A 14,992-nucleotide genomic window follows, 5' to 3' on the forward strand; every position below is an offset into this window, starting at 1 on the left:
CTTCTTCTGTCTCACAAAAGCTTCAGTACAACTAGCTGAAAAATGCACTTCCTAGAAAACTTCAAAAAACAGAGTGGCATCCAGGGGAAGCACAGTCACAGAACTTGTGATGAACATCTCCAACCCTTTTGGATTTTTATTGAGACGAGGATTATTTATGTATTTAATATTTGTATGCTTACTATGTGATATAATTGATTTGTTCACTGCTCTGTTACACAGAAGAAGGAAATGGGATAATATTGCTATGGTATGAAAAGGGGCAGGATTGAAGAAGTTCTGCATCTTCCTACTCCTTTTCGGACATGCTGTAATGAAATCAATCAATCAATCAATCAATGTTTATTTATATAGCCCGAAATCACTAGTGTCTCAAAGGGCTGCAGAAGTGGAACTCAAACTGAAACTGGAACTCAACTCAACTCTCCCAATTAAACAAAGACAAGGTGGCAACTTGTCCAGGGTGTATTCCGCCTTCCGCCCGAATGCTACTAAAAAAGGCTGCAGCACCCCCGGCTCCCATGAGCCTGTGACGGACAAGCGGTAGAAAACAAATGGAAAATGTATTTTAAAAATCCTACATTTTAAGCACATTTGATGGCTGCCCAATATTTTTTTCCTTAAAGATAAAACATGAAATCCATCACTGCAGTAGTGGCTGCTAGTTGTGTGTGTGTGTGTGTGTGTGTGTGTGTGTACACATTATGATGTGTGGCTGCTAGTTGTGTGTGTGTGTGTGTGTGTGTACACATTATGATGTGTGGCTGCTAGTTGTGTGTGTGTGTGTGTGTGTACACATTATGATGTGTGGCTGCTAGTTGTGTGTGTGTGTGTGTACACATTATGATGTGTGGCTGCTAGTTGTGTGTGTGTGTGTGTGTGTGTGTGTGTGTGTGTGTGTGTGTGTGTGTGTGTACACATTATGATGTGTGGCTGCTAGTTGTGTGTGTGTGTACACATTATGATGTGTGGCTGCTAGTTGTGTGTGTGTGTACACATTATGATGTGTGGCTGCTAGTTGTGTGTGTGTGTACACATTATGATGTGTGGCTGCTAGTTGTCCTGCAAGTGTGTGTGTGTGTACACATTATGATGTGTGGCTGCTAGTTGTCCTGCAAGTGTGTGTGTGTGTACACATTATGATGTGTGGCTGCTAGTTGTCCTGCAAGTGTGTGTGTGTGTACATTATGATGTGTGGCTGCTAGTTCTCCTGCAAGTGTGTGTGTGTGTACACATTATGATGTGTGGCTGCTAGTTGTGTGTGTGTGTACACATTATGATGTGTGGCTGCTAGTTGTCCTGCAAGTGTGTGTGTGTGTGTACACATTATGATGTGTGGCTGCTAGTTGTCCTGCAAGTGTGTGTGTGTGTACACATTATGATGTGTGGCTGCTAGTTGTCCTGCAAGTGTGTGTGTGTGTGTGTGTGTACATTATGATGTGTGGCTGCTAGTTGTCCTGCAAGTGTGTGTGTGCACATTTGTGTTCTTTGATGTTTCACTCTTCTTTTCATTTGCTTTTGCCTTATTTATGTTTTTGCTTTTTGCGGAGCATTGGATCTGTTTGAAAAGGTTCCTTTTTGGCAATGTCTTGGTTGCTTGTATGGACAAGCTAAAGTTCCAGTGGCCATCTGGAGTTTGGCATGGAAGAAGTTGGCTTTCTCTCTGGCGGGGTCTCGGCTGGACGAGCATGTGTCGGACACCTGGGTCTCCCAGGACAGATTCCCGCTCATCCATGCCGACCGGACGTTGGCCAGAGGCTTGTGGGCAGCCTAGGATGGAGTTGGCTCTCTTGGTCTACTTCTGTCCCTGGCTGGAGGACCACGGAGGCCGCCGCTGTGTATCTGGGTGCTAAGAGGCTGTTTTTGTTTTGTTGTTTGTCTCAGTATGACGTATTATTTATCTTGCCCATTTTTTGTTTTTTTAATCATTTATGATTATTTGTTGCATTGGACTTTAGGTCTTATGTGGAAATAGTAAAGCTGAGGTGGCATCAGCTCTGTGGCTTTTGTCTTTTAATATTTCCCTCCATATGTTGGTTGTGACTGCACTGCAAGCACATGCTTTTGAAGAGTGGCGGCAGATCACAGTAGTTTTCATCATTTCACAATAGAGTGTCAAACAATATCACTTGTGGATCCATAAAGTTAAATGGTAAATGGTTGTACTTGTATAGCGCTTTTCTAACCCTTTTTAAGGAGCCCAAAGCGCTTTGACAGTATTTCCACATTCACACACACATTCACACACACATTCACACACTGATGGCGGGAGCTGCCATGCAAGGCGCTCACCAGGACCCATCAGGAGCAAGGGTGAAGTGTCTTGCCCAAGGGCACAACGGACGTGACTAGGATGGTAGAAGGTGGGGATTGAACCAGGAACCCTCAGATTGCTGGCACGCCCGCTCTCCCAACTTTGCCACACTGTCCCCAAAGTTGTTCTAAGTCTGAGTAAAAAATACATGGAATGTGTGGACAGATACATGCATTTTTTACAACTAAAATTCATTATTTCATCTTCTTCTCACCTCAACCAGCAAACTTTTCAGTGTCATAACATTTTTTTTTGTAAAAACTGTTTAAAAAAAAGTTGATTACTTTTAACTTTTACTTTTCAAAAATCTAGTCAAGAAGAATTAAAAAGGGCTAATAAAAATACATGCGTAGGGAAATGTTTTCTTTTTTTTATTGACCAAAAATATCAAATTTCAGAAATGCACAAGCTTACACTTTGCAGGAGAATAAGTAGAAAATAAACTGTGCCATCTCAAAGAAGCATCAGGGGTCTTCTCTCCAGGGACCTTTTATCAAAGACAACATTGGAATTATTCTCCAATATATATTTGTTGACTTTTATCAAAGACAACATTGGAATTATTCTCCAATATATATTTGTTGACTTTTATCAAAGACAACATTGGAATTATTCTCCAATATATATTTGTTTGACTTTTATCAAAGACAACATTGGAGTTATTCTCCAATATATATTTGTTGACTTTTATCAAAGACAACATTGGAATTATTCTCCAATATATATTTGTTGACTTTTATCAAAGACAACATTGGAATTATTCTCCAATATATATTTGTTGACTTTTATCAAAGACAGCATTGGAATTATTCTCCAATATATATTTGTTGACTTTTATCAAAGACAACATTGGAATTATTCTCCAATATATATTTGTTGACTTTTATCAAAGACAACATTGGAATTATTCTCCAATATATATTTGTTTGACTTTTATCAAAGACAATATTAATTGGCATATTTTTTTGCACATTTAATGGTTGTACGGTATACAGTGTATTTCTTTACTTATATTATTGACAAAATTAATTAGCACATTTCTGTGCCATTTTAATGGTCATACTAGATACAGTACAGGCCAAAAGTTTGGACACACCTTCTCATTTCAATGCATTTTCTTTATTTTCATGACTATTTCCATTGTAGATTGTCACATCAAAACTGTGACACCTGTGGAGTGTAAAGCATTCCAGGTGAGTCCCTCTTGAAGCTCATGGAGAGAATGCCAAGAGTGTGCAAAGCAGTCATCAGAGCAAAGGGTGGCTATTTTGAAGAATCTAGAATATAAAATATATTTTCAGTTATTTCACCTTTTTTTTGTTAAGTACATAACTCCACATTTGTTCATTCCTAGTTTTGATGTGACAATCTACAATGGAAATAGTCATGAAAATAAAGAAAACATTGCATTGAACGAGGAGAAGGTGTGTCCAAACTTTTGGCCTGTGATATATATATATATATATATATATATATATATATATATATATATATATATATATATATATATATATATATATATATATATAACTTTTGAAAATGATTTCAAGCATGAAATGAAAATAAATACATGGAAACCCTCAAAAAATGTGTAGTAATATGCATTTCTTATGTCATGGACCAATTACTGATTTTTTTCTTTCTTTCTATGGAGCAAGCTAATTATCCACTATCATAACTACTCTTTTGTTAAATACATTTTCAGAAACATTGAATCACTTTTAACATTTTTTTAAAAAGGAATTATTCAAAGGTGAGCTTTTTCCAACATTCCAAGCACTTTGAAAAGGCAGAAGCATAAAGGCCTGACAAAACCAAACATTTAGGGATTCTTTCCCCCCGAGTCCAACACTTTGCAGAAGAATAAATGCAGTATTTACGGGAAAGTTGGACTTACAGCATTAGGTGACTTCGCTCCAGAGCCGTCTTATCCAGCGCACTTCCTGTCAGCTCGGTCTCCTCCTTCTTGTTGCCGTGCTCCGCCTCCTTCAGGGCCGCCTCTGACGGCGACTCGAAAACCTCGTCAGCGTACGTGGACAGCTCCTCGGGCAGTAAAATATCCTACAGGCCATAAAGTACTTATGATATGCAAAGCAAAACATCTTGTCATACGTCCACGGTCAGGAGGCTTACTCGGGCAAAGAAAGAGGTGTCCAACTCATCAGGGAAGTCCAGGATGTCTTCCTCCATGAAGCTGGCAGGAGTAAAACTGCGTCTGTGGGCCCGGCGCAGCGTGCTGTCCCGTATGGAGCGTCCCTGGAGCACAATGCATGCTGGGATTACAAAGTCTGTTGACACCGGCTGAGGGAGGGAGGCCTCTTCAAACAAATGTCAACCATACCTACCTACCTACCTACCTACCTACCTACCTACCCAAGCTCCCACGTACGTACATACATACACTACATACTGTACATACACTACATACATACACACATACACTACATACATACACACACTACATACACACATACTGTGCACACATACACTACATACTGTACATACACTACATACATACACACATACACTACAAACATACACACATACATACACACACTACATACACACATACTGTGCACACATACACTACATACTGTACATACACTACATACATACACACATACACTACATACATACACACATACATACACACATACTGTGCACACATACACTACATACTGTACATACACTACATACATACACACATACACTACATACTGTACATACACTACATACATACACACATACACTACATACATACACACATACATACACACATACTGTGCACACATACACTACATACTGTACATACACTACATACATACACACATACACTACATACTGTACATACACTACATACATACACACATACACTACATACATACACACATACATACACACATACTGTGCACACATACACTACATACTGTACATACACTACATACATACACACATACACTACATACTGTACATACACTACATACATACACACATACACTACATACATACACACATACATACACACACTACATACACACATACTGTGCACACATACACTACATACTGTACATACACTACATACATACACACATACACTACATACATACACACATACATACACACACTACATACACACATACTGTGCACACATACACTACATACTGTACATACACTACATACTGTACATACATACACTACATACACACATACACTACATACATAAACACATACACTACATACTGTACATACACACATACACTACATACATACACTACATACTGTACATACATACACTACATACACTACGTACATACACTACATACTGTACATACATACACTACATACTGTACATACACTACATACATACACACATACACTACATACACAAATACACTACATACACACATACACTACATACTGTACATACATACACACATACACTACATAGATACACTACATACATACACACATACACTACATACATACACACATACACTACATACACACATACACTACATACATACACACATACACTACATACATATACTACATACTGTACATACACTACATACATACACACATACACTACATACATACACTACATACTGTACATACACTACATACATACACACATACACTACATACATACACACATACACTACATACATACATAGATACACTACATACATACAGTACATACTGTATATACATACACTCATACAGTACATACATACATAGATACACTACATACTGTACCTACACAGAAACAGCACATACATCCACTCAGTTTGTACATCCACACGCACATTCGCTGTACAAACATACATACATACATACATAAATATACAGTGGGGCAACAAAGTATTTAGTCAGCCAGCGACTGTGCAAGTTCTCCCACTTCAAAGGATGACAGAGGTCTGTCATTTTCATCCTAGGTACACTTCAACTGTGAGACAGAATGTGAAAAAAAACAAATCCAGGAATTCACATTGTGGGAATTATAAAGAATTGATGTGTAAATGATGGTGGAAAATAAGTATTTGGTCAAGCATTGAAAGCTCTCACTGATGGAAGGAGGTTTTGGCTCCAAATCTCAGGATACATGGCCCCATTCATTCTTTCCTTAACACGGATCAATCGTCCTGTCCCCTTAGCAGAAAAACAGCCCCAAAGCATGATGTTTCCACCCCCATGCTTCACAGTAGGTATGGTGTTCTTGGGATGCAACTCAGTATTCTTCTTCCTCCAAACACCACCATTTGGAATTGGGGGTGAAATCAGCATAAAATGATTCCCGGACGCAGCACCACTGCTGCTCACTGCTCCCCTCACCACCCAGGGGGTGATCAAGGGTCAAAGGCAGAGAATCATTTGGCCACATCTAGTGTGTGTGTGACAATCATGAACTTTTTATGATGAGTTGTAGATGATGTATGATGTGCTGGAAAGAGCAAAAAAGAGGCTCCACCCACCTTGACGAGAGCCGCCGCCGCCCTGAAGCTCATCTTGGCCACAGACTCCCGCTTGCGTCGGCGAGGCATGCGGTTGAGTCCCGAGCGTGAGCTGGTGAAGGAGCAGAGCGAGGCCGCCCCGGGGGTGATGGGGGTCTGTGGCACGCTGTAGCCGTCCACCTCCTCCACCATGCGGAAGGCTCGGCCTCGCGCCAGGGGGTCCACGATCTGCTCATCGGGACACAAAGTATTGCTGTGGACAAGGAAGACTCCCTCCAAGTAATCCACTTGGGCCATCAGTGGAAGCTCCAAGGTTGTGAGTTTGAACATCACACGGCGAGCGGGACACTTCAGCTCAGTTGTGCTCTGACAGCGGGCCAAAGGGCAAGAAGGGATGATGATAACCATAGAAGCAGACAGAGTGGCCGTTGTTCACTTTTCAACTGATAGTGTACTCACTCCTGCTACCTGGGCGTGTATCGGACACACCCTCGCTCATCCATGCGGGCTGGAGGGTGGAGTCCACTCTCTTGCTTGCTTTGTTGGGTCTGCTCCTGTCTCTGGTCATGCTGACATCATTGAAATCATGCTTTTCTTTGCTTGCTTGCCTACGCATGGTGCAGTGGTGTGTTATTGCTGGACTACTTCTTCTTCTTCTCTTACTTCTGTGGCTGTGTGTACAATGTCTGATTGCAGCAGCTTTAATCTTTTAATGTCCTTGGTCTTATTTGATCTTTCCCTCTTACACACATGTTTGTGTGTGATATGGCTATGAAGTTTTTTCCCCCCTTGGCCTCAGTCTGGACCCCCTCTCCAGGGACCCAGTCTTAGATTGAGTATATATATATTTTTTTTTTTTCAGCAATCCTCTCCTGTGTCCCTGTAATGTTTGATCCTGTTCTGTCTCCCTGTAATGTTTGATCCTGTTCTGTCTCCCTGTAATGTCTGATCCTGTTCTGTCTCCCTGTAATGTTTGATCCTGTTCTGTCTCCCTGTAATGTTCTATCCTGTTCTGTCTCCCTGTAATGTTTGATCCTGTTCTGTCTCCCTGTAATGTCTGATCCTGTTCTGTCTCCCTGTAATGTTTGATCCTGTTTTGTCTCCCTGTAATGTTTGATCCTGTTCTGTCTCCCTGTAATGTCTGATCCTGTTCTGTCTCCCTGTAATGTCTGATCCTGTTCTGTCTCCCTGTAATGTTTGATCCTGTTCTGTCTCCCTGTAATGTCTGATCCTGTTCCGTCTCCCTGTAATGTCTGATCCTGTTCCGTCTCCCTGTAATGTTTGCTCCTGTTCCGTCTCCCTGTAATGTTTGATCCTGTTCCGTCTCCCTGTAATGTTTGATCCTGTTCTGTCTCCCTGTAATGTTTGATCCTGTTCTGTCTCCCTGTAATGTTTGATCCTGTTCTGTCTCCCTGTAATGTCTGATCCTGTTCTGTCTCCCTGTAATGTTTGATCCTGTTCTGTCTCCCTGTAATGTTCTATCCTGTTCTGTCTCCCTGTAATGTTTGATCCTGTTCTGTCTCCCTGTAATGTTTGATCCTGTTCTGTCTCCCTGTAATGTCTGATCCTGTTCTGTCTCCCTGTAATGTTTGATCCTGTTTTGTCTCCCTGTAATGTTTGATCCTGTTCTGTCTCCCTGTAATGTCTGATCCTGTTCTGTCTCCCTGTAATGTCTGATCCTGTTCTGTCTCCCTGTAATGTCTGATCCTGTTCTGTTTCCCTGTAATGTTTGATCCTGTTCTGTCTCCCTGTAATGTTTGATCCTGTTCTGTCTCCCTGTAATGTTTGATCCTGTTCTGTCTCCCTGTAATTTTTGATCCTGTTCTGTCTCCTTGTAATGTTCGATCCTGTTCTGTCTCCCTGTAATGTCTGATCCTGTTCTGTCTCCCTGTAATGTTTGATCCTGTTCTGTCTCCCTGTAATGTTCTATCCTGTTCTGTCTCCCTGTAATGTTTGATCCTGTTCTGTCTCCCTGTAATGTTTGATCCTGTTCTGTCTCCCTGTAATGTTTGATCCTGTTCTGTCTCCCTGTAATGTTTGATCCTGTTCTGTCTCCCTGTAATGTTTGATCCTGTTCTGTCTCCCTGTAATGTTTGATCCTGTTCTGTCTCCCTGTAATGTTTGATCCTGTTCTGTCTCCCTGTAATGTTTGATCCTGTTCTGTCTCCCTGTAATGTCTGATCCTGTTCTGTCTCCCTGTAATGTCTGATCCTGTTCTGTCTCCCTGTAATGTTTGATCCTGTTCTGTCTCCCTGTAATGTCTGATCCTGTTCCGTCTCCCTGTAATGTCTGATCCTGTTCCGTCTCCCTGTAATGTTTGCTCCTGTTCCGTCTCCCTGTAATGTTTGATCCTGTTCCGTCTCCCTGTAATGTTTGATCCTGTTCCGTCTCCCTGTAATGTCTGATCCTGTTCCGTCTCCCTGTAATGTCTGATCCTGTTCCGTCTCCCTGTAATGTCTGATCCTGTTCCGTTTCCCTGTAATGTTTGATCCTGTTCTGTCTCCCTGTAATGTTTGATCCTGTTCTGTCTCCCTGTAATGTTTGATCCTGTTCTGTCTCCCTGTAATGTTTGATCCTGTTCTGTCTCCCTGTAATGTTTGATCCTGTTCTGTCTCCCTGTAATGTTTGATCCTGTTCTGTCTCCCTGTAATGTTTGCTCCTGTTCTGTCTCCCTGTAATGTTTGCTCCTGTTCTGTCTCCCTGTAATGTTCTATCCTGTTCTGTCTCCCTGTAATGTTTGATCCTGTTCTGTCTCCCTGTAATGTTTGATCCTGTTCTGTCTCCCTGTAATGTTTGATCCTGTTCTGTCTCCCTGTAATGTCTGATCCTGTTCTGTCTCCCTGTAATGTTTGATCCTGTTCTGTCTCCCTGTAATGTTTGATCCTGTTCTGTCTCCCTGTAATGTCTGATCCTGTTCCGTCTCCCTGTAATGTTTGATCCTGTTCCGTCTCCCTGTAATGTTTGCTCCTGTTCTGTCTCCCTGTAATGTTTGATCCTGTTCTGTCTCCCTGTAATGTTTGATCCTGTTCTGTCTCCCTGTAATGTTTGCTCCTGTTCTGTCTCCCTGTAATGTTTGATCCTGTTCTGTCTCCCTGTAATGTTTGATCCTGTTCTGTCTCCCTGTAATGTTTGCTCCTGTTCTGTCTCCCTGTAATGTTTGATCCTGTTCTGTCTCCCTGTAATGTTTGATCCTGTTCTGTCTCCCTGTAATGTTTGCTCCTGTTCTGTCTCCCTGTAATGTTTGTCTGCTCTTGAATGGGATTGTGCTGAAAACCTCGATTTCCCCTCAGGGATTAAAAAAGTACTTTTGATTGGGATTGCGATTAACACCTGTCCTCTAACATACCAATTCTTGAGCACTTTTGTGTGTGTTAACAAATATTCTATCCATCCATCCATGTTCTACCGCTGGTCCCTTTTTGGGGGATGGAGGTGTGCTGGAAACCATCTCAGCTGCAATTATTTTTGATAATAAACTCAGCTTTATTATTGCAACCTTGTTAAAGGTTGTTTGGTTGTCACATTTCTGCGCATCATTTGCAGGAATGACACAAAGTCCAAGACGTTAGATGGCAGTAGTGCCTTCAGTCATTGCGCCCTGCAAAGTGCTAATACTGTAAGTATTGTACTAATGACACGCCAGCTGTTTTATTGTGACATGTTGTAGTTTTCAGTAGGACATTTTAGGTGTTGAAATGAAACAATGATGCTAATGAGCAACATGTCAATAGCAAATCCAATGTACATTATTAGCCTGACTTAACTTTTGTTGGAGCGTTTTTTGAATCAATTGCTTTGTGCATCTTTACTCGAAGGTAGTTGAGCTGAGTCTGCTCTCAGTGCTGCTGGAGTGATCTCCAAGTGTGTTTGCCACTGAGTCGGCAACTGGGCGTGACATCGCACGCAACACAAGCACCGTTTGATGTCACCTGAACGGGTGCCCGGTCCGAGCGGCAGGAATGAGGTCGGTGCCAAAAAAAAGGGATCCCTAAATGTACCTTCTGTCCTGGCTGCTCAGTACAATATGGCCATGTTGGTAAGTCCAAAATAAATGTACCTTCTGTCCTGGCTGCTCAGTACAATATGGCCATGTTGGTAAGTCCAAAATAAATGTACCTTCTGTCCTGGCTGCTCAGTACAATATGGCCATGTTGGTAAGTCCAAAATAAATGTACCTTCTGTCCTGGCTGCTCAGTACAATATGGCCATGTTGGTAAGTCCAAAATAAATGTACCTTCTGTCCTGGCTGCTCAGTACAATATGGCCATGTTGGTAAGTCCAAAATAAGTGGCGTGCGTTAAGAAAAGTCTTGCCTCCCAAGCGGCTTCAGTCACGCCTCATCAAAGTTACATGGGAGTACAGTGATGAACTTATTTTTACACTTCAAATTCAAACATGACTTGTTTATTACGGCCATAGTTGGACTCAGGACCAGATCAAGTCCATCGCTCCCCAAGAGGACTTTGGAATATGTTCAACCTCGGAGTTTCCACTCTTTTCAAAGAAGCAACGCTGTGTTTTACCTTTTGCATGCCATGCTGGGAGGCGGGGACATACAAGGGGGGCGGAGTCTCAGTACTGGTCATGGAGATGTTGTCCTGGCTGGGCAGGTCCATCTCGCGCAGGACTTGCGGCTTCAGCTTGCCGTAACGCAGGCTGCAGTGGCGGAGGCTCTTCCTCTGCCATTTCTGCGTGGCGTCGCCGTCCTTGCTGACCCCGAACCAGTCGGCGGTGCCCCTGGAGACGTCACACGTCACAACAGGACATGTTTAGGACAGCACAAGGACGATTTAGGACAACATGAGGACCATTTAGGACAACATGAGGACCATTTAGGACAACATGAGGACCATTTAGGACAACATGAGGACGATTTAGGACAACATGAGGACGATTTAGGACAACATGAGGACCATTTAGGACAGCATGAGGACGATTTAGGACAACATGAGGACGATTTAGGACAGCATGAGGACGATTTAGGACAACATGAGGACGATTTAGGACAACATGAGGACCATTTAGGACAACATGAGGACGATTTAGGACAACATGAGGACGATTTAGGACAACATGAGGACCATTTAGGACAACATGAGGACGATTTAGGACAACATGAGGACGATTTAGGACAGCATGAGGACGATTTAGGACAACATGAGGACGATTTAGGACAACATGAGGACCATTTAAGACAACATGAGGACCATTTAGGACAACATGAGGACGATTTAGGACAACATGAGGACGATTTAGGACAACATGAGGACCATTTAGGACAACATGAGGACGATTTAGGACAACATGAGGACGATTTAGGACAGCATGAGGACCATTTAGGACAACATGAGGACCATTTAGGACAACATGAGGACGATTTAGGACAACATGAGGACCATTTAGGACAGCATGAGGACGATTTAGGACAACATGAGGACGATTTAGGACAACATGAGGACGATTTAGGACAACATGAGGACCATTTAGGACAGCATGAGGACGATTTAGGACAACATGAGGACCATTTAGGACAGCATGAGGACGATTTAGGACAACATGAGGACGATTTAGGACAACATGAGGACCATTTAGGACAACATGAGGACGATTTAGGACAACATGAGGACCATTTAGGACAACATGAGGACGATTTAGGACAACATGAGGACGATTTAGGACAACATGAGGACCATTTAGGACAACATGAGGACGATTTAGGACAACATGAGGACGATTTAGGACAGCATGAGGACGATTTAGGACAACATGAGGACGATTTAGGACAACATGAGGACGATTTAGGACAACATGAGGACGATTTAGGACAACATGAGGACGATTTAGGACAACATGAGGACGATTTAGGACAACATGAGGACGATTTAGGACAACATGAGGACAATGATGGCACCGGGAGGGAAGGGACCCTCTTTCTGAAAGACAACTCAAACTCATTCAACTGTTTCGCTACGGGGGGTTTATTCGGAATGGAGGTGTGGCCAACCACTTTCCACACGGACATAAGTAGTGCACCGCACGGACGTACATAAGTAGTGTACTGCATGGACGTACATAAGTAGTGCACCGCACGGACGTACATAAGTAGTGCACCACACGGACGTACATAAGTAGTGTACTGCATGGACGTACATAAGTAGTGTACCGCATGGACGTACATAAGTAGTGCACCGCACGGACGTACATAAGTAGTGCACCACACGGACGTATATAAGTAGTGTACTGCATGGACGTACATAAGTAGTGCACCACACGGACGTATATAAGTAGTGTACTGCATGGACGTACATAAGTAGTGTACCGCACGGACGTACATAAGTAGTGCACCACACGGACGTACATAAGTAGTGTACTGCATGGACGTACATAAGTAGTGTACTGCATGGACGTACATAAGTAGTGCACCGCACGGACGTACATAAGTAGTGCACCACACGGACGTATATAAGTAGTGTACTGCATGGACGTACATAAGTAGTGCACCACACGGACGTACATAAGTAGTGTACTGCATGGACGTACATAAGTAGTGCACCGCACGGACGTACATAAGTAGTGCACCACACGGACGTATATAAGTAGTGTACTGCATGGACGTACATAAGTAGTGTACCGCACGGACGTACATAAGTAGTGCACCACACGGACGTACATAAGTAGTGTACTGCATGGACGTACATAAGTAGTGCACCGCACGGACGTACATAAGTAGTGTACTGCATGGACGTACATAAGTAGTGTACCGCATGGACGTACATAAGTAGTGCACCACACGGACGTACATAAGTAGTGTACTGCATGGACGTACATAAGTAGTGCACCACACGGACGTACATAAGTAGTGTACTGCATGGACGTACATAAGTAGTGCACCGCACGGACGTACATAAGTAGTGTACCGCACGGACGTACATAAGTAGTGTACCGCACGGACGTACATAAGTAGTGTACTGCACGGACGTACATAAGTAGTGTACTGCACGGACGTACATAAGTAGTGTACTGCACGGACGTACATAAGTAGTGTACTGCACGGACGTACATAAGTAGTGTACTGCACGGACGTACATAAGTAGTGTACTGCACGGACGTACATAAGTAGTGTACTGCACGGACGTACATAAGTAGTGTACTGCACGGACGTACATAAGTAGTGTACTGCATGGACGTACATAAGTAGTGTACTGCACGGACGTACATAAGTAGTGTACTGCATGGACGTACATAAGTAGTGTACTGCACGGACGTACATAAGTAGTGTACTGCACGGACGTACATAAGTAGTGTACTGCATGGACGTACATAAGTAGTGCACCACACGGACGTACATAAGTAGTGTACTGCATGGACGTACATAAGTAGTGTACTGCACGGACGTACATAAGTAGTGTACTGCACGGACGTACATAAGTAGTGTACTGCACGGACGTACATAAGTAGTGTACTGCACGGACGTACATAAGTAGTGTACTGCATGGACGTACATAAGTAGTGTACTGCACGGACGTACATAAGTAGTGTACTGCACGGACGTACATAAGTAGTGTACTGCACGGACGTACATAAGTAGTGTACTGCATGGACGTACATAAGTAGTGCACCACACGGACGTACATAAGTAGTGTACTGCATGGACGTACATAAGTAGTGTACTGCACGGACGTACATAAGTAGTGTACTGCATGGACGTACATAAGTAGTGTACTGCATGGACGTACATAAGTAGTGTACTGCACGGACGTACATAAGTAGTGTACTGCACGGACGTACATAAGTAGTGTACTGCATGGACGTACATAAGTAGTGTACTGCACGGACGTACATAAGTAGTGTACTGCATGGACGTACATAAGTAGTGTACTGCACGGACGTACATAAGTAGTGTACTGCACGGACGTACATAAGTAGTGTACTGCATGGACGTACATAAGTAGTGCACCACACGGACGTACATAAGTAGTGTACTGCATGGACGTACATAAGTAGTGTACTGCACGGACGTACATAAGTAGTGTACTGCACGGACGTACATAAGTAGTGTACTGCACGGACGTACATAAGTAGTGTACTGCACGGACGTACATAAGTAGTGTACTGCATGGACGTACATAAGTAGTGTACTGCACGGACGTACATAAGTAGTGTACTGCACGGACGTACATAAGTAGTGTACTGCATGGACGTACATAAGTAGTGCACCACACGGACG

General features: G+C 42.8%; 1 protein-coding gene and 1 pseudogene across 2 annotated transcripts in view; both read right to left on the reverse strand.

The window, feature by feature from the left end:
- The window catches only part of LOC133555748 (serotonin N-acetyltransferase-like), a 446,295-nt pseudogene that overhangs the window by 95,109 nt on the left and 336,194 nt on the right, over positions 1 to 14,992 (reverse strand).
- Positions 1 to 14,992, reverse strand: part of rhbdf1a (rhomboid 5 homolog 1a (Drosophila)) — an 85,403-nt gene that overhangs the window by 59,083 nt on the left and 11,328 nt on the right. For both annotated transcript variants that reach the window (XM_061905050.1, XM_061905051.1), the window contains 4 exons: positions 11,289 to 11,502; positions 6,787 to 6,993; positions 4,448 to 4,570; positions 4,212 to 4,375 (listed from right to left, as the gene is read on the reverse strand). In XM_061905050.1, the coding sequence (XP_061761034.1) occupies positions 4,212 to 4,375; positions 4,448 to 4,570; positions 6,787 to 6,993; positions 11,289 to 11,502 (708 nt within the window). The remainder of the gene's footprint in view (positions 1 to 4,211; positions 4,376 to 4,447; positions 4,571 to 6,786; positions 6,994 to 11,288; positions 11,503 to 14,992) is intronic.

This window comes from Nerophis ophidion, linkage group LG07 (assembly GCF_033978795.1).
Source record: "Nerophis ophidion isolate RoL-2023_Sa linkage group LG07, RoL_Noph_v1.0, whole genome shotgun sequence".
NCBI lineage: Eukaryota > Metazoa > Chordata > Actinopteri > Syngnathiformes > Syngnathidae > Nerophis > Nerophis ophidion.